The sequence below is a fragment of the Enhydra lutris genome, unplaced genomic scaffold (assembly GCF_002288905.1).
Source record: "Enhydra lutris kenyoni isolate GAN:26980312 unplaced genomic scaffold, ASM228890v2 scaffoldscaffold1, whole genome shotgun sequence".
NCBI classification, from domain to species: Eukaryota; Metazoa; Chordata; class Mammalia; order Carnivora; family Mustelidae; genus Enhydra; species Enhydra lutris.
The window spans coordinates 90,953,726-90,978,286 of NW_019154085.1; the positions used below are offsets into that span (position 1 = coordinate 90,953,726).

At 35.0% G+C, this 24,561-nt stretch overlaps 1 protein-coding gene across 1 annotated transcript in view; it reads left to right on the forward strand.

Annotated features, from left to right (window-relative positions):
* The window catches only part of LOC111140884 (LDL receptor related protein 1B), a 1,957,146-nt gene that overhangs the window by 1,909,664 nt on the left and 22,921 nt on the right, over nt 1-24,561 (forward strand). Inside the window, exons 86-88 of the mRNA XM_022493131.1 lie at nt 8,995-9,169; nt 13,307-13,411; nt 14,278-14,391. Of these exons, the coding sequence (XP_022348839.1) occupies nt 8,995-9,169; nt 13,307-13,411; nt 14,278-14,391 (394 nt within the window). The remainder of the gene's footprint in view (nt 1-8,994; nt 9,170-13,306; nt 13,412-14,277; nt 14,392-24,561) is intronic.

Genomic DNA, 24,561 nt, shown 5'->3' on the forward strand with positions numbered 1-24,561 from the left:
CTATTTTTAGTAATAAATTAGAAAATGCTAATTTTCTTAGACACGCTTTCCTGATGAAAATTTATCAGTTCTAATCAGAGTTTTGCACACATTTTTTTTCCCTAGTGAATATTTAATTGGCATACCTGGATTCAGTGTTTGCCTACTTTATTAAACTCAGCTCTGAAATTGGAAGATCTATTTAGGACTATGCAATAAGTTTAATTATTAAAATATCTTGGGTTGTGCAAAACATTTAAGGACTGTAAAAAAGAATAATTTTCATATTTCTTAAATCTGTTTTCCCATTGCCTTATATAAGCTTTCGAAGACGACAATCATAAAATTCTAAGCATTTTATACAAGTTGCTTTCTCTCTTCTGCCTCCTAAACCATGCAAGACGAAAACTAACTCGAGAGAAGGAAAGGCCACAATCATTCCTGGTCATCATATTTAAGAACCTTAGAGCGTTTCCAGAATCCTTCTAAATGTTTTCTTCCTAAATTAGATGCCAGTAAATGGAAACACTCCAGACATGCCTCACTTTTGTGATTTCTTGGCTGTTGTTTCAGTTTCTTATTTATGTGGAGGGACCCAGAGTAGATCCTGCTTGATAATGAAGAGATCGTCATGGATAACTAGAAGTTTCCTTCGAATCCAAGAACCCAGTGCTGTAAACCAATTATCAGTGGCTGGAGAGGCAAATATCCAACTTGGGTTGGGATGGGAGGCTGAGAATGACCTGTGAAATATGAACCTGGAAGTGAGGTATCCCCGCCTCATGTGGGAGTCCAGCTTGATTCCCGAGTTCTGATATTGCAGACTCTGGGAGCACCAAGTAAGCCTTTCTGGGCCTGTAGCTCTTGAGCTATACAGGACCCTTTAACATTCTGGCTGGTGGGGAGACCCTCAGATATCCATGTAGTTAGATGGCGGCATGTTCAGTTTTAGATACACAGAAAGGAAAGGGAACGCCAAAGATATTTAAAATTACTTTATAGAGGTTTGTTTCGTTTTGTTTGGTTTGGGGTTTTTTTGTATGGTTTTTGTTTTTGTTTTTGTTTTTTAACAAATGTATGACTCGTTAAATAAGAAAAGAGTTTATTCTCTAGTGTTTGGCTTACTTGAGTTTGAATTTCTGTTCTCCCACTTACTGCTGTGGGATCTTTGGAGGGTGCTTAACCTCCTTTGGTGCCTCAGTTTACTCATCCGTAAGATGTGAAAATTCCATATAATGCATGAGACCATAACAACAAATGAGCCCAGCACGAAGAAGACAGATAAAATCGAGTATTTATCATCATCATCATCATGTCCATCATTTTACTTAAAATTTTACTTATCATTTACTTAAAACAGGCCTTGATGATATAAAGGGCATTGTTGAGGATAGGTAGGAGAGGAAGGACTGGTGAAGTAATCTTAGGCATGTTTAGGAATATTGCCTCTGTTCAAAGATGATTGGTGGGTGTATTGGATAAATTAGTCAAGTAACTCAGATAAGATCACACTGTTAGCCAGAATAAGCACTGAATTGAACCTCCAAATCCTTCATAGCCAATGATTTTATTTATTTCTTTTATTATGTCACCTTAGCATCAAAAGTTTATAAAATACCATCATTGGCTGTCTTCCACATTTTATATCTACATGGAAGCTGCCATAAATCTCCCTGTAGGGACGATATTAGCAAAATTCATAGAACCTACTGCTCCTGGGACACAATTAAATATCAGTGAAGATGGAGCAGGAATCGCACTGAGAATGGAGCTCAGTCATAGACGCCTGGGGATAAGCACTATGGATAATTCTACCTCATCTTCTTTGTGAAAGTAATACAGTCCTACTTCTGGTGGTTATTGTTGTTGTGTGTAATCCTCAATTACCAAATGCTTACTTGAATCATGAATCTTAAAATGAATTCACATAACTTATTTTTTTAAACCAGGTCAAAATTTAGTGAAGTAGAACAATTGGTATTTATACATGTAATTGTGTAATTTAGTCTCCCCTGTTTGACCATCTGTATTACCCATTAAAGACTCTCCAGTATTGCAGTATTCTTACTGAGTATCTTCAGCTCCTGCTTAGGTGGTATTATTTTAGTTTTGTTTTATTCTCTTTAAATAAATTTCACACTTCACTAACTATTACAATGTAAATAGCCCAGTTGTAAATATGAGTTAATAGCTAAATAGTCTTGGCAATTACTTTTCAATAGAAAGAAATATTTGGGAAAGAAGTTAAATGCAGCTAGAGATTTTATAGACATCTGGCTTGCCATGAATATTCATAAACCTGTATATATACCCATACAACCCATATTTTTATGGAGTCTATTAAGATTCTCTAAAAAAGATTAAAGGGAGAAGTATTTCCTTATATCTCTGGTTGCTGGAAAAGGAAAGAGAGAAAGAAAGATAGAGTGCAATGATGGCATCCCTTGAAAATTATTTCTGTTGCAGAAAATAGCCATTCACTTATTCTCCAGTTACTATTCACCTAATTACCATATGAATACTCTGTAATTATATATCCATCGTTGTCCTTTAGATTACATGATTGTGTTTAGTGCTACTATGCAGTTCTTAGTGTAATTACCCTACAGAGGTTATAACAATTTTTATATTGTGAATATAAAGTGTTATTATATAATTTCATGGTAATCTCTACTTTCTTAGCACAGATTAATTACATTTTATTATTGCCCCTTCTTATCATATGTGGAACATCTCAATTGTCATGCTATTCAGGTCAATAAAATACTTTGAAAATTAGGGGATGAATGTTTCATAAGAAGGAAGATTTTGTTGGTAATAATATTTGTAGACTCTTGCCACAGTGGATATTTTTCAAATCAGTTCTGGTTCTTTTTCCTTCTTGTCTTAAACTTTCAGTTGAGTTGTCAGCTCTCTGAGAGCTGGTGGCCTTTCTCGTATTTCTGTCCTCTTCCTACAGCTCCCAGGATATAATTAGGCAGATGCATGTTCCTCAGCAAATAATCAATTATGGATCCACCACTTCCATTTTATTGTCACAGTTAAATTACTCATGTTGTTCAAAACAGGACCAACCATATTGTTTTACCAGCTTTCCTTTCCGTAAATTCAAACTGTTCTTTTTGAATGCTTACTGGTTGATCTGGCTAGGCTCCTTAATCTTCGATATTCAATTCCTTCCCCATGTCATGCCCTCCAACAAAAAGTGCCCTCTCACTTATGTTTTCTTTTAACTTACCTTTTTTTGGTGTACCACATTTCTTTTTTTTTTTTTTCCCCAATTCTAGTAACTATTAAGCCAAAGTTAAAATTTGGGGGAAAAAGGTAATTGGGGTGTGTGTCTGTCTGTCTCTGTGTCTGTGTATTTGTGTCTATGTCTGTGTGTCAGAAATTAGAAGACAATCCCTTTGCTATAAACCTTGCTGTTAACCAGCCACCAAAACCCTAACTGTTTTCTTTGGGAGGAATTACTAAGTGTTTTTTTGTTTGTTTGTTTGTTTGTTTTTCAGTAACATGTCACTTAGTCAAAGCTAAAAATGACAAAAAAACAAAAACAAAAAGCAGAAGGCTATAAAACTTCTGCAAAGTTAAGTTCATAGAAACAATTACAAGTTATAGTGTTTCAGGAGCCATTAAAAATATTGCTATATTATGGGATGCCTGGCTGACTCAGTTGGTAGAGCATGTGACTCTTGATCTCAGGGTTGTAAGTTCAAGTCCCACATGGGGTATAGAGATTACCTAAAAATAAGATCCTTAAAAAAAATGTATTTATATATTTAAGAAAATGGGTTTCTATCTTACAGAAAGATTACCTTCAAAATGGTTTTAAACCATTGTTGGTGCTTAAAGTGGTTATGTTTTATAAGGTAACTATTTTTTAGTGCTATGGGATAAGAAAAGTGTTCTTTCAGTGAGTGCTAAATTTTTCTGTTCATTTCAGAGCTTATTAGGTCAGGGTAGAATCCTTAGAATCAAAGGAAAGAATTACATACCAAAGGAGCCTTCTCATACTTCATACTTCTTCATACTTCACTAAATTTCTGCTGGATTAGAAAGTGCCAATGAAGTATTCTTCTTCTTAGATAAAAATATGAAGAGAGAGAATTTAAATATGAGTGTGTAGTAATTATTTGGGAGTATATACAGAGGTGACACTGGTGAAAATATTGCACGTATTTATACAAGTTTTGTATAGATGCTTATAATTCAAAGTGGGTTAAAGCTGAGAAGAAAATGAGAGAGAAGTTAGGTCACTCTCCACTGACTTATTATACATTGTTGTCCTATACTGAGATGATTGCAGAGAACGTGAACTTTGGTTGAATCATCCATTTTAGAAATAGCACGAACCATTTTTTTCCATGATATGTGTCATGAGTAAAATTGAAATAACAGAGAACAATTGAAGGGATTATTTTGCTTTCCAATTTACAAGTGTCAAATGCTTACATGGTAGTTTTTTTTTTTTTTTAAGATTTTATTTATTTGTTAAAAAGAGAGAGAGTACAGGCAGGGGAAAGGCAGAGGGAGAGGAAGAAGCAGACTCCCCATTGAGCAGAGAGCCCAATGTGGGGCTCAGTCCCAGAACCCTGGGATCATGACCTAAGCCAAGGCAGACACTTAACCAACTGAGCCACCCAGGTGCTCTGCTTATGTGGTAGTTTAAATAGCAGATGACGAAGTCTCCTATTAAATAAGGTTACTTTCTCTTATGTTAAGGAATATTGGAGTGAGAATTGAGTATACTGAAGTCTTTAAGACAGAGAGAGACAGAGGAAGGAGAGGAGGAGAGACTATGCATGCCAAGGGTTGGGCCCTAGAATCCTAATAGTGGTGCAGAAAACAATCCAGCTGAACATATAAATCAAGTGAGTTCATATGCTCCACATCTGAAGCCTAATAGTGGGAGATAGTCAGAACATTTTCAAAGAAAGGCTCTGGGAAGCAACACTGACAGGGTCAGAGTATAGTGAGCGACTCTCTGTCCCTGAATTTCAACATAGTGTCAAGTGTGAAGCATGTGAACTGGGGAAAATGAAGTATCTCCCATTTGAATATCTGTAGAGAAGGGGTTCTGAGTCTAAAATGATTTCTGTCTTTTCTAGAAGGAAGAAAGTGGCATGGCTTAACAGCATGCAATTTAGAATTATTTATTAAAGTGCAAATTCTAATATCTTCTTATTTCACAATTTTATCTTAAGCAAGCATTTCTTTTACATTCTTTTGATTCCACTTTTATGCCATGAGGCCAATCAACTGCATTGAATTTTGTGCATCTGATATGCTAGGAAAAAAATATTGAAAGCTTTAAAGGGTAGAGAATTTTCTTTAAAGCATAAAAAGTAGATCATGAATTCCTTTCAATAGAACTGTTTATAAAGAAAAAACCTGTTTACTCTAATTAGCAAATTAACTCGAATCTCTAAAATATTGTAATTGTAGTTTATTTGCCATTAGGTTAGAAAAAATCTTTTTATTGAAGCATAATATAAATAGGAAAGTTTAATCACAAGTTTACAGTTCAATAAATTATCACCAGGTGTACACAGCAGCGTGAACCAACACCCAGGTCAAGAATAAATACTGTTGGTACCTCAGATGCTCCTTAATGGTTTTTCTCACTATACCTTCCTTTCTCCCCCAAAATAAGTTCTTTTTGACTTCTAAAACCCTAGATTACTTTTGCCTTTTGAACTTTATGTAAATTAAAAAATAGTGTATATATTTTTGTGTCCAGCTTTTTTCTCTTACTACTTTTGTGAGATTCATCCATGTTGTTACTTATAAGCTGTACTGCTTTCACTTTTTATTTATGTGTATGTATACATATATTTGTGTGTATATTTCTTTGTGTGAATGAACCAGAGTTTGTCCTTTCTTCTTGCAATGAACATTTGGATTATTTTTAGTTTGGGGCTGATTCTATGCACAGGTTGCTGTGCATATTACATACATATTTTTGTGCACAAATTCATGCTTTCCTCTTGGATATATATTGAGAGTGGAAGTGCTAGGTCATAAGGTGTGGGTATGTTCAAATAGAGTATCTACTAATTGACAGTACCTACTGTGAATCACTTTCCAAATCAATTGAACCAATTTGTATTTCTACTAGTAGTGTATGAGAGTTTGTTATTTGTTGTCAACTAAGTGGAAGTGCAATGGTATATCTTTTAGGTATTAATTTGCATTTCCTTTTCTTAAGATTTTATTCATTTATTTGAAATAGAGAGAGAGAGAGAGAGAGAGAGAAATATCAAGCATGAGAGGAGGGGGAGAGAGTAGCAGATACCTCATTGAGTGCAGAGCCCAGTGTGGGGTCCCATCCCAGGACCCTGAGATCATGACCTGAACTGAAGTCAGACACTTAACTGACTGAGCCACCCAGGCAATAGTAATTTGTATTTCTTTGAACACCAATAAGTTGCATATATTCTCACATTTTTTTAATCTTAGCCTAAGGCAGACTTAATCCATGCACCAAAATTACTTATAGTTAGTAAATTGTAGGTGAGTATTTAACTTTACCCTTTAGCACTTCAGGCAAATGAGAGGTATTCCTTGCTACAGTGTGTTACAGGGCAATCATCAAACATCAGAATGTTAACCCAGTTGTTTGTCCAGTTTCTCAGGTCTTCTCAGTGATGTCATCATAAAAATAAAATGGCCCAAAATTTTGGATTAAAATTGCATTTTAATTAAGGATCACAAAGTTAGTTAAGAAATAAGCTATTTTAGGGGCACCTGGGGTACTCAGTTGGTTAATTGCCAACTCTTGATTTAGGCTAAAGTTATGATCTCAGGGTCATGATCTCAGGGTCATGAAATTGAGTCTCACAACTAACTCTGCAGTGGGCATTGAGCCTACTTAAGATTCTCTCCCTCTCGCTCTGCCCCTCACCCCTGCTCACATGCACTCTCTTGAAAGAAGAAAGAAAGGAAGGAAGGAAGGAAAGAAAGAAAGAAAGAGGAAAAAATGAAGAAAGAAGCTATTTTGGTTGAATCAAATCCTTTTACAACTATTGAACAATGTAGTCCCTATGCTAATCAGTACAATTTATTTCTGGGTCATCATTTCTTATATTCCCCCGTTCCCAGATTTTAGTTCCTCAACCAGTCACATGGAAATCATCTGGGCCCCATTTCAGATTCATGAATTAGAATGTAGTCATGAGTGGGCAGTAGTGACAGGGATGAGCACTGGAATTTACATTTGCAAATAAGTCACCTACATGATTTTGATGAGTTATCCACTATGGATAAGGATGTACTAAGAAGATCTTAGAAGGATACACAAACCAATTTCTATGCCCCATCAGACAGTTGAACCAGGATCAGAGTATGGCATTTAAAGCGATTGGGGGGTGATATGAAAAGAGCTCTTTGTCAGTAAGATGTATTGAACAACCTGAGCTAATGATAGTTGTTTTCTAGAGATTTCTGCACTGAATGGGAGAGAAGCTCATATAGACAGCTGATCATACATTCTTCATAAATAAAAACAGAGTCTCTGATGTGTGCTCTCTAACCACCAAGCCTGGAGCAACTGCAAACAGACACCATCATGGATAGATACTAACACCGCCTTAGTTTTTAGATCTTCAAGTCTCTCACCTTTTGAAAGTGCTACTTTTTTTAAATATAGCCAAAACCTTGCTAATAGACTTAAGCGCTGAATCTCAATGAGGGTACTTGGCATAATGCAAGAGCAAGCATAAGAATGCTTGAAATAAATTTCCATAAATATGAAGCAGCCTGTCAATAAATTTAATTTCTGTCTGATTTAATAAAGGTCTAGATAAATATACAAACATGAGAATTATAAATTATGTTTTAATTTTCCTCACCCGCTCTAACTGTCTTACAGCAGGTTAAAGTTTATAAATTGAGATTTTTATCTCAGCTAATCACATTTAACATTGCTTCACAATTAGTTAGCTAAAAGGAAATTGCAGCTTCTAAACACAAAGTCTGAGACTGATCTAATCAGTTCTTTTGCTTAGGATTATTGTATTATGAATTCCAATATTTTGAATGTGATAAATTGTAGCATGTTGATATACAAACGTACATATATACTTGTCTGCATTTCAGAAGACTGAGTCAGAATGTCTAATTATAAAGATAGAGTGGTTATTGCATTATTACATGGTCTTTGTTTTATTATTCCCATTCAAGGGGTATAGAAATATTTGAGGAAGTCATTTGTAGTTGAGAAAATTGTCTATAGTGTTCAATAAGAAACATCTTTCCAAACAAAAGACTCACATCACATGGAGGTTTTCCCTCAGGGATGTTAGGTTCTTACCTAGAAGGGGAACAATAGCCTAGACCTCTGCTCACTTCCCACCCATGATGGATCAGTTTCCTGGTTCGCTTTTCTCTTGGTGCTCCATGAGAGGCACATCTCCTTGTTTGCTCACCTGTTCAGGTGTTCAGAAGTAGTGGGCCTCTGCTGCTGTGTGTAGAGGCATGCTTCTTTGCACCACAAAGGGCTGATGCAGTGGTAGGAGTCCCCCACTCATCACATACTACCCTGTTCTCCAGATGAAAAAAGTGCAAGGAAAGGAAACAATAAATGACATCCAAAGAAATCTGGAGTATTTCTGCTCATTTCAGAATAATACTAATATTGCCCATGAGAAGGAAACTATGGAACCTGATTAACTTAAACTTTAAAATTCAGAACCAAAAGACTTCCTCAGCTAGCATGATATCAATATAACTTACCTTTTTTTAGCAGATGAAATGACGCCTGACTGGCAAAAAGAGGAATCAATAGCATTATTAAAGAATCCTAGTTACATTTAATCACAAGCTGATTTTGTAAATTAATCTACTTACCGACTGGCCATTTTTTAATACTTAGATGTTTTGATTAATTTACTTATTTTTATATTTGCTTAATGATTCACCATCTTTAAATACCAAATGAAATGATAACAGGGATTGTGACTAAAGAAAAACATCTTGTAGTATAATTTCTTTTTCTCTGTTCTGCGTTCTTCCTAGATGTCTGTCACCACTACTGTGTGAATTCTGAATCCTGTACCATTGGTGATGATGGAAGTGTTGACTGCATCTGTCCAACACGCTATGAAGGTCCAAAATGTGAGGTTGACAAATGTATAAGGTGCCATGGCGGGCATTGTATTATAAATAAAGACAGTGAAGATATATTTTGCAAGTAAGTGGACATTCAGCTTAATCTATAAAAGCATTTAAACCCAGAAGGATGTAACAGTTCAGCAATAGAAGTGAAAATAATGCAAATTGTTTTTATCCTAAGGTTCTATATAGTGACCAGTGCATTCTGTTCTCCTTTTGGTTGTAGATAAAATTCAGTTCATGTCAATTAAATGAACTTATTCAACATCTATAATATGCAACTGGGAAACATGAAAATTACTCATGCAATCATGTAATGATATGATCAGGTCATTCCCTATGTAGAATATTCCTAATAGTAAGCAAGAAATAGTGAAATGCAACATACCTTCAAAAAGCTATATGTAATATTCTTAAATTTGAATAGCTCAGGCTTTTAAATGTTTCATCATTATTATTGACAGTGAGTGTTTCCTTTCTGTTGTTACAAAATGAACTTGTGGGGGAGGAGCAAAAGAGCTGTCTAATGGGAATACATATTAATCTTTGGGTTTTTATCTGACTTTAAGCATAGTAGTCCAAAATTAGGAGAAAGAATAATGTGTCCTAGGAGGCACCTACAATAAAAATGTCCAAGTTAGACTTTGGTTACGTTGCATTTGCCCTTTGGCTTTAAGACCAAGTGACTGGAAAACAGAGCATCACAGCTAAAGGGTAATGCCGGTCGGGTTCTGTTGTGAAAAAAGTTTATGCCGCTGAGGTTAGAGTTCAGTCCTCACTCTGAACTTCTTTTCACAACCTTTTAAAAGAAGAACTTAAAAGCACTGGAGTCCATCACTTACCTTGCCGAGGAGACTCATAAATGAGAACATGAGGTAGAAAAGCATGGCGTCAAGTGTTCATCCCACGGCTTCTCCTGAGACAGCTCTGTGAGTGTGCCAGCCCTGAGTGATGTTGCTCTGCCAAACAAGGCCCAATAAAATTTCATTACAGACAGCAGCAACATATTTTTATTTTTTATTTGCTCACATTTTAGAATTTACGCTAAGTATGATTTGTGTTATCATTAAGAATGACATTTACTCAAGCCCTCAAATTGGGTCATTTGAAAGTACATTATTTTTTAAGTAAAGTAATTGAAAATATGACTAAGTATAAATATGTGCCTTTGATAAGTATATAAAAGCAAAGGCATTTTCACGCAAATGACCAAAATCATGTTTGCTCCTTAAGCTCATCAGTTCTTTGTGATGAAACTTGAGCAAGACAGAACTTGGTTTTCATGAGTGAACATATATTTTTCTCTGTGTCCAGTGCACCATATCAGAATGCATTGTAGTGTCTTGCTTACGACTGCATTCCATTCACACAGGAAGTAATAGATTATCATCTAAGACAGGCTATATGCCACAATTTCCTTCTGTTACCTTGGAAAAGTTCATGCAGAGACCCACACCATGTTTCCATTACAAGAGGGAGTTCCACGTGAAGAAAGAAGGGCGAGACTCTTCCGGGCTCTCAGAACTGCCCACTCTACTGAGAAAACTGGCTTTACCAACCTGGAAACTCTAGAACCTCATAACCTGAGTAGGCCACAAAGATCCAACATTGTAGTTCTTGACCCTTAAAAGATCCTTTTTTGAACAGTATGTCAAATAGATAAATATTAGTTGCTAACAAACAAGTAGATAGTGGAAGCTTATAATAGTACAATACTTGATCAAATAGACTAACATATGAGCATGATAAGACAAACAAGACTGAGTATTCTGAAACTTTTTAGACAAATTTCTCTTCATTTCTATGACACTTTTCATCTCAGCATTAAATGGCGTTTACAGTGATGGTAGAATTTCTGTCTCATAGGTAAGTAACTGATACTAAAACAACCATGACTGAGTTACAGTAAATCTTTTACATAAATAGGAGGATTCAAGCCTCCGTGTATATGTGTGATGATGCCAAATAGTCAGGTGTGTTTCTAATGCACTGTCTATGAGCTGTCAACTAGAATAGATACTCTGTCAAGTATAGTAAATATGATCTTTAAAAATGGAGCTAATTGTATATTTTTCTCTTTTATGAAAATCTAAGTAAATATTGATGAAGAATGACTTGATCATAATTTTGAATAGCCTAAATAATACCTTTGCAATGTCAGTTGTTATGGGAATTCTTTGTGCATATGGGACAACTGGTAATTCACTTTTGGGGAAAGTGATATATCACAAATTGTGTGTGTGTGTGTGTGTGTGTGTGTGTGTGTGTGTGTGACACAAGCCTCTAAGAAATGAAATTGTGATGAAAACCGGCATTAAAATATGAGCTGAACTCTTTGATGCATTATAATGATTTCAGTAATCTGTATTTCACATTTGAAATATACACAAATGTCTGTCTTCAATTAAGGATTTAAAGAAGACCTTTAGAAGGAGAAAGAGGCAACATCTTTTATAACTTTTGAAAGCAGGAGTTTAAAAGCAATCATACTTAGAATTTTTTTCTCTTTTAAAAGCTGATATTTGGTGTATAGTTATCTTTTTTGGTAGGAAATCTTTTAATGTATAATGAGCTCTTTTTTTCTCTTTGACGTTGTCCTTTTGATAGAACAAGAAACTATAACTTGCTGCTCTTTGATTTTCAAGTAGGCTGGGATGAGGGCAAGGAAAAGTCTCTCAGATCCATTTAACATATAAGACACTAATACCACTATGTATATTTGTCTCACTTTGCATCCATATTCAGATACCTCTAGATTTAAGACATTCTCTATTAAATCTTGGAAATGTTAAACTACTGGTTTCTTCTCCATGTTGGTTCTACATTCATATATATCCATTCTGTAACCAGTACATAGTTGACTCATGGCTTCTGTTCATCTTGAAAAGAATTACGATTTTAATATCTAGGCTTTTAAAAAATATCTTTAAATTGAACACCTGGAAAAATGATAGGCCATTTGGCGTATTTCCAGCAGGCTTACCACCTACAAGAGGTGAAATAAATATTCACAGAATAAATTAATTAAGATCACCAACTGATCATAGCAGGAATCTAACCAGTCATTGGGAATTACACTTCAATGGATGTAACACAATAGATATCCATCATGGAAAGGATCAAAGTGATCAGTGATATTGCAATCTGATTTATGAGTCAAGCTTGTGACACCTACTGATTGCTTTATGGTACCTAGTGCCAACATGATCTCATCATCCGAATAGTGGCATGATCTGTTGTAATTCTGATTTGGGCCAAGGCTTGTATGATTCTATGACCCTACTTCTCATACAAGAGATCTCTTGATAATTTAGAATGTCGACGCACCTTTGTCTGTTCCCCAAACAATTTTCAAAGTCCAATCTAATAGTATTTATTTATGTCAAAATATAACATTGCAAGTAAGAAATTTCTGTGTTTTTCCTATTATTGTTATGCTTGTTTTCCCCCATGCAGCAATAGCCTTAGTGTTTATTCTTATTTCAGACATGTAATGTGTTGTAAATTAGAGTTGTTTTCATAAGTTTTCCAAGAAACCCTACCTTGTTACCTTGTTGCCAGACTACATATTGTTCCTAGTACACTACTGTTTATTTTTGCAATGAACATTGCATGATTTTTTTATATGTCAGAGTAAAAAAAATGACATTAATTACAGTACATAATCAAAGAGAAGCAGTGGGACAAAATGACTACCAGATAACCCTATACTTTCTTATAAAACCTGGAATCTAAAACTCGTAACAGTTTTTTTGGACCAGATTTTCCAGTTTACAAGAAATAGCTGAAGCATTTGCTTCCAGAATATTAGATCATGTGGTTTATAATTCACACTGATGTCACCAAGCCCTGGTTATATGAAAAGGGAATAAGATCTTGATGCTAATGTTTCCCTTCAGTGTAAGTACTAGACATTAAAGCATATTTTTCACACATATATATAGCGGTATTAAAATTTTATATTAAGCAAATGGGTTGAAAATTTGAAAATTACCAAAAGAAAACATTTATCTGTCATCATTTTGTAAAATATATATATATATATATATATATATATATTTGCCTCCAGGAAGTCTGTCTTTCTGAAAACTTCCTTTTAGCCAGGCATTCCATTACTCCTCTGTGATGAATATTCTCATCTGCAGAGAGTTTATGTCAGCTTTCAACAATAATGATGCCAGTAACAATGAGATTTCTCTCTTCTTTGTTGCTGCAGCTGCACTAATGGAAAGATTGCCTCTAGCTGTCAGTTATGTGATGGCTACTGTTACAATGGTGGCACATGCCAGCTGGACCCTGAGACAAATGTACCTGTGTGTCTGTGAGTATTATAGGATGTTATGGGCATTTTGTGGTATGACTTTGTATGTACTTGGAATCCCTCCTCTATTGTTCTCCTTTCTTGGGGTAATACATTTTATTGGGGGGGGCATAATACATTTTAAATGAATGTTTCATGGACATCTCTGATCAAGTATTACTCCTTAGTGGCTCATATGCTGCAGAATCTCCTCCCTCATCAATTTACTTGTAATTTCATAAGGAAGAGCTCATTCAATTCTTAGCATCATACCCATTAAAGACATTCATAGATCTTTGAACTTGGAAATGCCAGGGAAAATTACTCTACCTTATTCAGATATGGGAAACCCAGGCATAATCATATTTACGAACACTTGGTACTTACAACCATTCTTTCCAAAAGAACTTGTGGTATCTTTTCAAATGTATAATGCTATTTGATGTTTGTATCAGGTGCAGAGTATTGTATTATGTAAGCCTATTAAGGCTGTGTCCACTTTGGAATTCATTAACTTGAATCTGGGTTTCTAAACATTTGGAAAGTGTTGGAGATTCTCTGCTCATGAGAAAAATCTAGAATTTAGTATTTTTCCCTCTGTCCAGAATGGACAACTTGAAATAAAACTATTCCACTTATGTGGTTTCTATTTTGAGTTTTCTTTTATCACTGCTTAACTAGAAGGATGACATCCACATAGGATCCACATCCACGTTCTGTCCCCATCTTGTCAAAGTAGCATGTGATGAGTGTGAATGAGAGAGAAATGAGCATACCTGATGAAGTTTTATTCATATGTTACTATCTCTGTATGAAATAATTTTGAAACATATTTAGGAAAAAAAATCAGACGCTTTATTTAGCTGTATTTTACTGAAATTCTGCAGATGCTCTGTGGGGTTTAAAAGTCAGCGCTGTGACCAGAAAGAGAACCCTTGTGATCACTACTGTCAGAATGAGGGGATTTGCACTTTAACTGCGTTTAATGAGCCAAGATGCAAGTAGGTTTAACCTTCCACTTACCACTGCGCTTCGTGTGACATCATTTCAGGCCACAGTTCATTGGTTTAAGTCATGAACATCCACATGCATTTCACAGTGTATACTTAATCTCAGGGCTCATCTGTGTCACACACACTTAACCTTTGCTTCGCTCACCGACAAGTGTATGCACCACAGTCAGCTAGAGTGTCTGGAAATATAATGGAGGGAATGAAAAAGCACATGGAACTGCCTAATAAATACACATTTGCTAGAATAGTGGCTTTTAATTAAGGAAGTACAGAAGCAGGTGTTTTTAGACTATTGCTATAGTCTGTACTGTATTTGGAATAGTGGCTTTTATTTGGTAACTGACTGTCCATTTCAAGTACTGATGAAATAATACATTATTTTGCTTTCCCATATTTTTATGGAGAACACTCTTACCTTAACCAGAAAGATTTCTTCATGGAAGAAATAAGTACATGGTAAAAATTTGGTTTCCTAATAGTTTAAATTTTTCTTTTTGTCCATAACAAACAAACTCATTACCTCTGAGAAATTTCAGGGGCCACCTTTGGGGTAACTATCGATGTTCATCACAACGGAAGTAATTTTTGCACTTTGTATCTGAGCTTTAGAGATGGCTTATATGTGACATCACCCATAATACCTAGTGTCATAAACAGAGGCCATGACTGGCACCTGATAGCAGCCCCAGGGTGGTGTCACAGTGTACTTATTAATGGTCTTTAAGCACAATTGTATTGAAATTCAGATGTTTCATTATCAAAACTCTGTGGTTTTGTTCACAAATTATCTATATTGTCATTCAAGAAAATGTCATTCTTTAGATAATACTAAAAAGAAAAAGGAACTGATTAAAGTAAGCACATAGGAAAAAAATGGTATTCTTTCTTTCCTTTTTTTTTTTTCCTGGAAGATATTTGAATATGTCAAACCAATATTCCTACATAAACTACATCCAAAAATAATACTTTAAATGTTAGCCTACAAAATGTATATAAACTGATCTGTTAAGACATTGATTCACTTCTCAGGTCACACTCGGGTTTGTATCTTGTTTAAGTGAAGACAGAGGAGACTCTTCTTCAGTTCTACCTCAACCTGGCTCCACCCAAAATTCCTGCAGCCATTCGGCAAATATTTATAGACCCTGAAAGTGTGCTAAATCCTAGACAAGTGAAGATGAATTAAATTAAAACCCACCATCAAGAAGCCCATTAATTAATGGGGTGAAAAATTTATAAACAACAACTTAACCTATAATAATGTAGGTGTGAACACAGGAAAAAAGAGAGGGCAATAAAGTCATAGCAGGGCAAGTGATTTGTTAACAGAAATGGAAGGTTTATAGAAATGGTGATTTTTTGTGGTTCACATAATTCATGAAGTTCAGTGAGGTTGGGAAGAGCGTTCTGAAAAGAAAGAATAATATAAGCAAAGACATGGATGTGAGACTTAGTGGCCTATTTGCAGAAGTATGAGTGACTGCATATAATAGACTGAAGGGTGACTGTAGTTGGGAAGGGGAGGGGTGTGAAGACATAAAACTGAAATGGTAAATTAGAATCCTATTTATGCCAAAGTTAGAGGATTACATAGGATCCCAAAAAGAGCCAGAGATCAGAATAGCCAGAGATCAGAGATCTGAGCTGAAGGAGTTGGCTTTTGAAGGTGATGCTCATTGGCATGTGGGGAGAGCCCTGGAGATCAGCTGCTGGGACTCCACATGAGAAGATTTGGCACCACTTCAGGAGAAAAGTGACAAGTGCTTGAGCCTGCATAGGGCAACTGGAGAGTAGAAGAGCAAGGGAAAGAAATTCATGGATATTTCAGATTTAATAAGTCCAGAGTGATCCTTGGCTAAACATTGATGTAGGTACTCATGATACTTCATGTTTGGGACAACAGTAATGCCTGTTCTGGGGCCCAGTCTTCATTATTCTTGCCCCTCTTCATTATGTCCAGGCAAAGTATCCATAACATTTCAGACCAACCCTCCTTCCTCCCCATAAATAGGTCTAGGAACATGTCTGCCGAGAGAATGCTCCTGTGTCCCCAGAATCGATATCTCTCATGGGAGTAGCAGCCTGCAATAATGTTCTCTTCCACTTTTTACTCTTACCAAGTATCATCAGGGGCACCCAGCCCCTGATTATCACCTTTCAAGGTGATAATAAGCCTATTTCATAAGTTCAGTGAGGAAAAATAAATTAATTGGAAAGGTTTAAAACAAAAACATTTTACTTTTGTGTATGTTTGTCGTTATCTCTATATGCATTTGGTTTTATGAAATTTTGTCTGCGCCTTTGTTTTTTAAAACCTAAAATTTTATCTGATGGTAGCAGTAATGCTTAGTGAATCCCTCAAATAACTTAATCTATAAAAGAAGCATAGGAGAGTTATTGATATTCTGCTATCATCCATTCATTAATCCATTTGCCAAATGTTTATTGATAACATAAGATGAATGAGACCCTGTGTAAATTTGGAAGAATAATTAGTAAGAGCTAAAACTGACTTAGCAAATACTTTCTACCAAACACTGTTAGGCACTTTACATATTTTATGTAAAGTTAGGATATTATGATGTTATCATCATCATGATGTAATTATTATCCCCATTTCACAGATGATAACTCTGAAGTTACATACTAGGAAGCTAAGGATACCTGAGACTCAGATGATACTTGCTTGGTTCTGAAGTTCATGCCCCAGTTGTAACTCTTACTCTGTACTACTTTCTTTACACTCTACTAACTCCAATGTGGATTTTCCTTTGAAGAATTTAAAATTTATTTTGGTAGATGAATGGATTTAAAAACCTTAAAATTCCATTTGACAATTGTTATAATAGTTAAGTGGGTGATGTGTGTTAAGGAAGGCATTTGTAATGAGGACTGGGTGTTATATGTAAGTGATTAATCACTAAATTCTACTTCTGAAACCAATATTACACTATACATTATCTAACTGGAAGTTAAATAAAAAATTTAAAACAAACAAAGAAATGTAACCAAAGTATTATAGGAAAATATCTCAATGGAGATCAATTAGTGATTACTTATTGGGGAGAGAAAAACTTTATAGATGAAGTGATATTTTCATAGTATTTTGAAAAAAAAAAGTGTAGTATTTGTACAGATGGGAAATGACTAAAAACCGTTCTTGAAAGAGGAAGAGAATAGGTCTGAATAATGTTGAATATTCAGAATAGGTCTGAATATGTTGTTGAGAACAGAACATAGCTTACATGGCAAACTGGGAAGAGAGAAGAAGAGAGAGATATGTTGGGGTCAATTGATGAAGTATATGTTATGCCACGACACAAGAGTGGGTTTACAGAAAGAAAAGTAGAGGATTAAGGATCTAGGAAATACCACTGTTTGATTCTGTGTTACAAAGGAATCAGCAGAAGCAAATGAGAAAAAATAGAAATTGGGGGGAACTTGTCCAAGAGTAGATTCCTCCAAGTCAAAGGAGTAGAGAGTGTAAAAGAATTTGAAAAGAAAGAAAAGAAAAAAGAAAAGAATATAGATCAACTCTAGATAGTTTAAGGGGGATAAAAATTATAAATTTTGGTTTATTGGATTTTGCCATTGGATGGCCATTAAGGGAGATGTTTTGAAAGCTCTATATGACAGGGGAATATTAAGCCCTTGGGATATCTTTCTAGTGGTTGATTTTCCTTATAAGGGGAGGTTTTTGGAAACATGGATTTCAGCCTCAGATTTCAATTGGTAGAGGCCATGTATCTTTAATGAAAAGATAGTATGTACTAGTTTATCTAAAAGCCTTACAGGAAATAAAAAATTGATTTAAGAGCTAAGATATAGTGCTTGCTTTTGTTTGTTGGTAGTACGTTTCTTTTTTTCATAGAGTGGAAAACTATTTGAATGTGCAGAGCTTATAAACATTTGGAAAGTCTATAAAGTATTCAGATCTATGAAGGAGACAGATTTTTTTTTCCATATAGAAATTTTATTACTGTATCCTTCAATTTAAGGAATAGATTTGTTCTTTGAAAGCCTTCACTTTCGTCTCTTGATGGCCATTTTCTCTTATTACTATATGTGGAGGGAAAAGAAAACTCCACAGAAAAGCCTAGACAAACACAAAATCTAGGAATTTTTTATGCTTATTTGACAAAAATTTTGATATTTTTTAAAGTAAGTACATCACATTATGTTAAAACCAAAATTTAAAAAAAATCTGATGCATGTATTTTGACAGTATTTGGGCTGCTTTTAATTTTTGTTATAAGGGTTAGAAACTATTAATACTGTGAAGAACTACTCAACTCAGTATCAAGTTAATAGTGTATTCCTACTTGTAAAATATCTTATTAGGGCCAGACTTTTATTTATATTGGATTTAACTTTCTTTAAAACATAGACTTACTTCCACAGCGTTGTCTCCCAGCAATATTTAGAGTACATTTCATCTTCCAATAATAAAATCATGTTTGTAGCATTCTGAACAGCATTCCATGTCAACATATGTAATTAGATGCTTTTATTCTTAATTGTTGTCCAGTGTTCCATTGTCTGCATTTTTCCTGCTTTATTTAATCAACCATGTATCATTTAGTTATTAGGTATGTGGTTTTGTTTTTGTGTTGTGTTCTTTTGTTAACTTTTTTCCAAGGATAAAAACATGTATGCAACTATCTTTGTACTTTCTCAATAGTTTTCTAGGATTAACACCCAGAAGTGGAAATATTGGGTCCAAAAGTATATAGACTTTATGAATGAAACTAGCTATGATTTTGAGAAATTGACTAATGACTCTTTGTGTCACATTTCCCTTGTCTATAAAGTGATGTTTGGACTAAGTGTTCACTTATATTAAGTCTATATGGCACAATATATTTAAATCTGAGTCCAATCTGATTTTTTTTGTTGTTGTTTGCAATCAGGTTTAAAATTGTGTTGGAGTCACAACCACAGATACAAATTCTCTCCCAAATCCTTCTAAGATACATATGAAGACACTGAAAAGACTAAATTTCCATTAGCAGCAATATTAAGAATAATAGAAAATCTGTTCATACTAGAATCCCAGGTGTCTGACCCTTGATTGGTTCATATTTTACCCTTTTAGAGAACAAATATACTGTCAATCTTCTCTTCCTATACCCATTCATCAACAACCATTTATTGGGCACCTACTATAAACCAGACAACATCCTAGGCACTAAAGGGTTTATCGGTGAACAAACACAATAATATTTGACTTGCATAGCTTAAAGGCAAATGGTTGTCTATTATCGGTTGAATTTGGGTGATATTTACTTTTTTAAAATAGTAATCTGTGTAATTTGTATTCTTTTCCAAGAAGAGAAGAGAAAAGGCAGTTTTTAAAAATATTTGTGTCGTCTGAAAAGGGAGAACCAAAAAGACCTCTAATAGTGCATTGCTTCTGAAATCATATCAATTCAGGCAATGACTGTTTTCAAAATGGCAAAACTCCAAGACATTTTTTATAATATATATTATTTCTTTTTGCCCATAACAAGAAAAATTCTCCATTTGGTCAAAACAAGATGACAATGTTAGTTTTTATGTTTTACTTCTTCATTTCAAACAAAAGCTAAAAATAACATACTATGAGAATTTTCCCCCAATCTAATACTTTTTCCTTTTTTTCTTTTTGGTTTTGTTAGATTTATATGGGTATCTGTTTTTTCATTCATCTTTTTTTTAGGAAAAATGGTTTTCCATGAAATTATCTCCTTTCTTTGATCATGTGTGTATGAGAATATCTGTGCGCTTACATTGCTCATACTCCTCTCTGACATTCCATATTTTATGGATGGAATTGACCTCTCATCTTTGTGTGGCCTTTGGACACGGAACATATTTCTATGAAATTGGCCTGGGAATGCTGCCTGTTGTACACTCCATGGCCCCTTTAAATTTATATGTCTGTTTCTCTCTGGTAGTTTGTAAATTCTTTCAAGTAAGAAGTTGTGTATGAGTTATCTATTTTGCCCCTATAGCTAGTATACATTCTGCATGTAGTATGTTCTTAGCTAATGTTGCTAAAAAATAGTATCCTGGTGCCTTTTTGTACTGTGAGATCTGACAGCCTGTGATTTTACTATCATCATAGTAATACCACTCTTACTTTGTTATTAAATTTTCAAAAATTTAAGAGGGTTAAGAGTCAGAAAAAATAGAAAAGTGATTGATTTTATCATAATTTCCATCTAATGCTACCCTGGGGTGTTTCCTGAATGCTCTGAAACTCAGGTTAAATGGTTCTCTATAAAAACTAAATAGGCTTAATTCACCATCTTAACTTATTGAAGAACATAATTTTATTTGTTTTTGTTCTCTCTTCTCCTTGCCTTTTGATGTTTATTGTTTTTAGTGTGGAAATCTCTACCAAAAATGGACAGGGAAGAAGAGGAAAGTCAGGTGTATATAGCCCCTGCCCTCGAGGGACTCTGAGTCTATTTGAGGGAAGACATTAAGGGAAGAAGGAATATGGCAGAGGCTCTGGGGATTGTAGCTGGGCAAGTAAATTATGCTTATAAAGGAGCATTGAACAATAATATTACACAGTAAAATAATTCTGAGGAACATAGAATGGCTAGCTAGAAATTTGAAATCCATCCCATTAGCAATAGGGGAACACTGACAATGTCTGAAATACGGAGTATCATGATCATCTGAATGTTTCAGAAAGTCTTGATGACGTAGTGCTCTGCCGGAACAAGAAGCCATGGCAAAACTCCAAGACATTTCTTATAATATATATTATTTCTTTTTGCCCATAACAAGAACAATTCTCCATTTGGTCAAAACAAGATGGAAAAAAAGAGATTTAAAAAATGAATCCCAGTTTGTAATGAAAAGGAAATTAAAAATGGCTTTTCAAAAGTGGTTTGTGGTAAACAAGGTGCACAAGAACCAAGTGATAGAGGACATCTTATCTTGGGGATTGCAGTCTGTTTTGCTTGCTTAGTTTTTTCTCCTTTGGTTCCTTTGTCATCTTAATATGGAAATGCTCATAGCATGCACTTTCTAAAATTGTTCTAAGGATTAAGAAATATAATATATGTTGGGACGCCTGGGTGGCTCAGTTGGTTGGACGACTGCCTTCGGCTCAGGTCATGATCCCGGAGTCCCGGGATCGAGTCCCGCATCGGGCTCCCAGCTCCATGGGGAGTCTGCTTCTCCCTCTGACCTTCTCGCTCATGCTCTCTCTCACTGTCTCTCTCTCAAATAAATAAATAAAATCTTAAAAAAAAAAGAAATATAATATATGTAAAGAACATAGAGTATTGTTCTTCAACATAAACTTTAAAAAAAATTAAAAAGGAAAATCTTAAAACCGATGTAATACACCAGACATAAATGATCAGAACCTGGTATAATTTGGGCTTCTAGGAGTCTGAAGATGAAAAATAAAGTGCAGGTGTTTTTGTTCGTTTGTTTGTTTTGGTTTGGTTTGGTTTTTTAAGTGCTTGTTATTGAAAATGAGGTGATATGTGGCATAAAGAAAAGAGGAGTAGTCCAAGGAGAGTTAGTGGGAGGGGAATTACATTAAGTAAAACCCAGCTCCAGTCCTATTGAGAAAAAAAGGACAGTAGGGGGCACCTGGTTGGCTCAGTGGGTTAAGCCTCTGCCTTTGGCTCAGGTCATGATCTCAGGGTCCTGGGATTGAGTCCCACATTGGGCTCTCCACTTGGCGGGGTGCCTGCTTCCTCCTCTCTCTCTGCCTGCCTCTCTGCCTACTTGTGATCTCTCTCTCTCTGTCAAATAAATAAATAAAATCTTAAAAAAAAAAAAAGACAGTAGGTGTGCCCTAATTTACCTTAGAAAACACACAGAGGAAGTCACTTCCTAAACATTTGTAAAACAGAGGTTTTAAATGCAGAAGGATGCAAAACAAATATATAAATACCAAAGGGACATTCATTAAGAGAAAGATCCGCATTAGGCCTTTTGTCATTTTCTTTGGTTTTGTGATTGTTCCAATCTAATTATTTTATTAAAAGTTCAGCATTATTTTCTAAGTTCTTAGGGTGAGAGAAACACATAAGGAAATGTACAGGTACTACAGAAGCCTTCGTCTGGACTTGTGGGAAGAGGATAATGAGTTCTGTTTCTGTCACAGATTTGAAAGAGATAGGAATTATTCTCTACTTCTCTACATTCCAGCTAATTAAGGCCTTAGTTTCTCAAAATACTGGACTTGCAGAAAGGAGACTGCACCGTTTGCTCTTCCCCAGTCTTGCTGTCAAGCTGAGCAGCACTCCTGCATGTCGACCATCGACCTTGTGGTCCCATAGAGAATATTTGAGAAGAGCCCAAAGAACTTGTCATGAGTGATTTCAAACAGATCACAACTTTTCAGCAGGGGTATTGAGCAATTCAACTTTAGTGGCCTGTATTGTCCCCATTTCAAGAGTCAGGTCATTGCACGTTCCTTATTTGCTTTCCTGCCCCTTGGCATATTTTCAAAGCAGAAAATATGAGATGTGCTTGTCTTTTGGAGTAGTAAAGGCAAAGAGAAGCTGTGACATCAATATCTATCCTTTATGATCCCAGGTAACAAGCTGTAGCTCGTCCTGACTTTCACATGCTAGTCGTGCTGAGGGGAAAACACGCAATACAGATATCACATCTTTCTGTGCAAATTTTAAGTCCAGTTTTTGCTTTGAGAGTATAGTGGCACTGCTTAACAGAGAACATTTATTACAGAGTTACATATATGGGGTGGCTATTGTTATAAAGCTTTGATGTTGTCACATTATCTTCCCTTGATTTGGAGACATATAATCATATATGTGACTTCATATAATCAACAAATCAGAATAAACAAAGAAACCAAGCACAATATAACTATATAATATTTTCATTTGTTAATGCTACCTCTTTAACAATTTAAATTTTTTCCTCTCTATTTAGACTGCTTTCCCCAGATTTTATTGTTATAGAAAATAATCATAATTTCAGATGCTTTTAACTACAGAGATTTATTTCTTGCTCGTATTCCATGCTGGAACAAGTCAAAAACTGTATCAGTCAGCCTTCGACCTAGTACCTGATCCCAAACTAATTTTATACACTTCCAAGAAAAGGATCAGGCACATACAGTTTAACTAGCAACATTGATTTAAGGGTAAAAAAAAATAAAGATTCTTCATACTATCATTATTCAAGAAAATACGTTCTTTCTCCTTTTTCATAGTAAGTTAGTAACAGAAAGAAGTCATTATGTTAAAGGAGTTTAAAGCCTTAAGCTAATACTTCTTCCAGTGAGCATTACAAATAAGAAATTACAATTATATAGATATTGGCATGATATATACAGTCTTTAAATTTAATAATTTAATATTCATAATATCATCATTTGAATTAAACTAAGTTAAATGATATGTAAATTTTATATACAACATTATGTCATTTAATCTCCCAGGGAAGGTTTTTGGTTTTGTTTTTGTTTCTTTTTAGCTTCTATAATTATCAATTTACCTCCTCCCCCCGCCCCCAAAAAAAGAAGTGAAAAAGGATAAATCTTTTGAGGCAGTAAATGGAAAACATAAAAAATAGAAAGGTAGCATATAAAGTAAAAAAGGAAGTGGATTTAAGAGGAAAACAGAGGTAACATCATACGAGACTGTATCTGCAGACAATGTGTGGCAAAGCAGGAAGTATCGCTCACTTACTCTCTCCGTTTTTATAAACTAAAAACTGAAATGGATGAATTGCCGAAGGATACATCCTTTTTGTGAGGAGGGGAGACTAATATCATCATTTGAATTAAACTAAGTTAAATGATATGTAAATTTTATATACAACATTATGTCATTTAATCTCCCAGGGAAGGTTTTTGGTTTTGTTTTTGTTTCTTTTTAGCTTCTATAATTATCAATTTACCTCCTCCCCCCGCCCCCAAAAAAAGAAGTGAAAAAGGATAAATCTTTTGAGGCAGTAAATGGAAAACATAAAAAATAGAAAGGTAGCATATAAAGTAAAAAAGGAAGTGGATTTAAGAGGAAAACAGAGGTAACATCATACGAGACTGTATCTGCAGACAATGTGTGGCAAAGCAGGAAGTATCGCTCACTTACTCTCTCCGTTTTTATAAACTAAAAACTGAAATGGATGAATTGCCGAAGGATACATCCTTTTTGTGAGGAGGGGAGACTA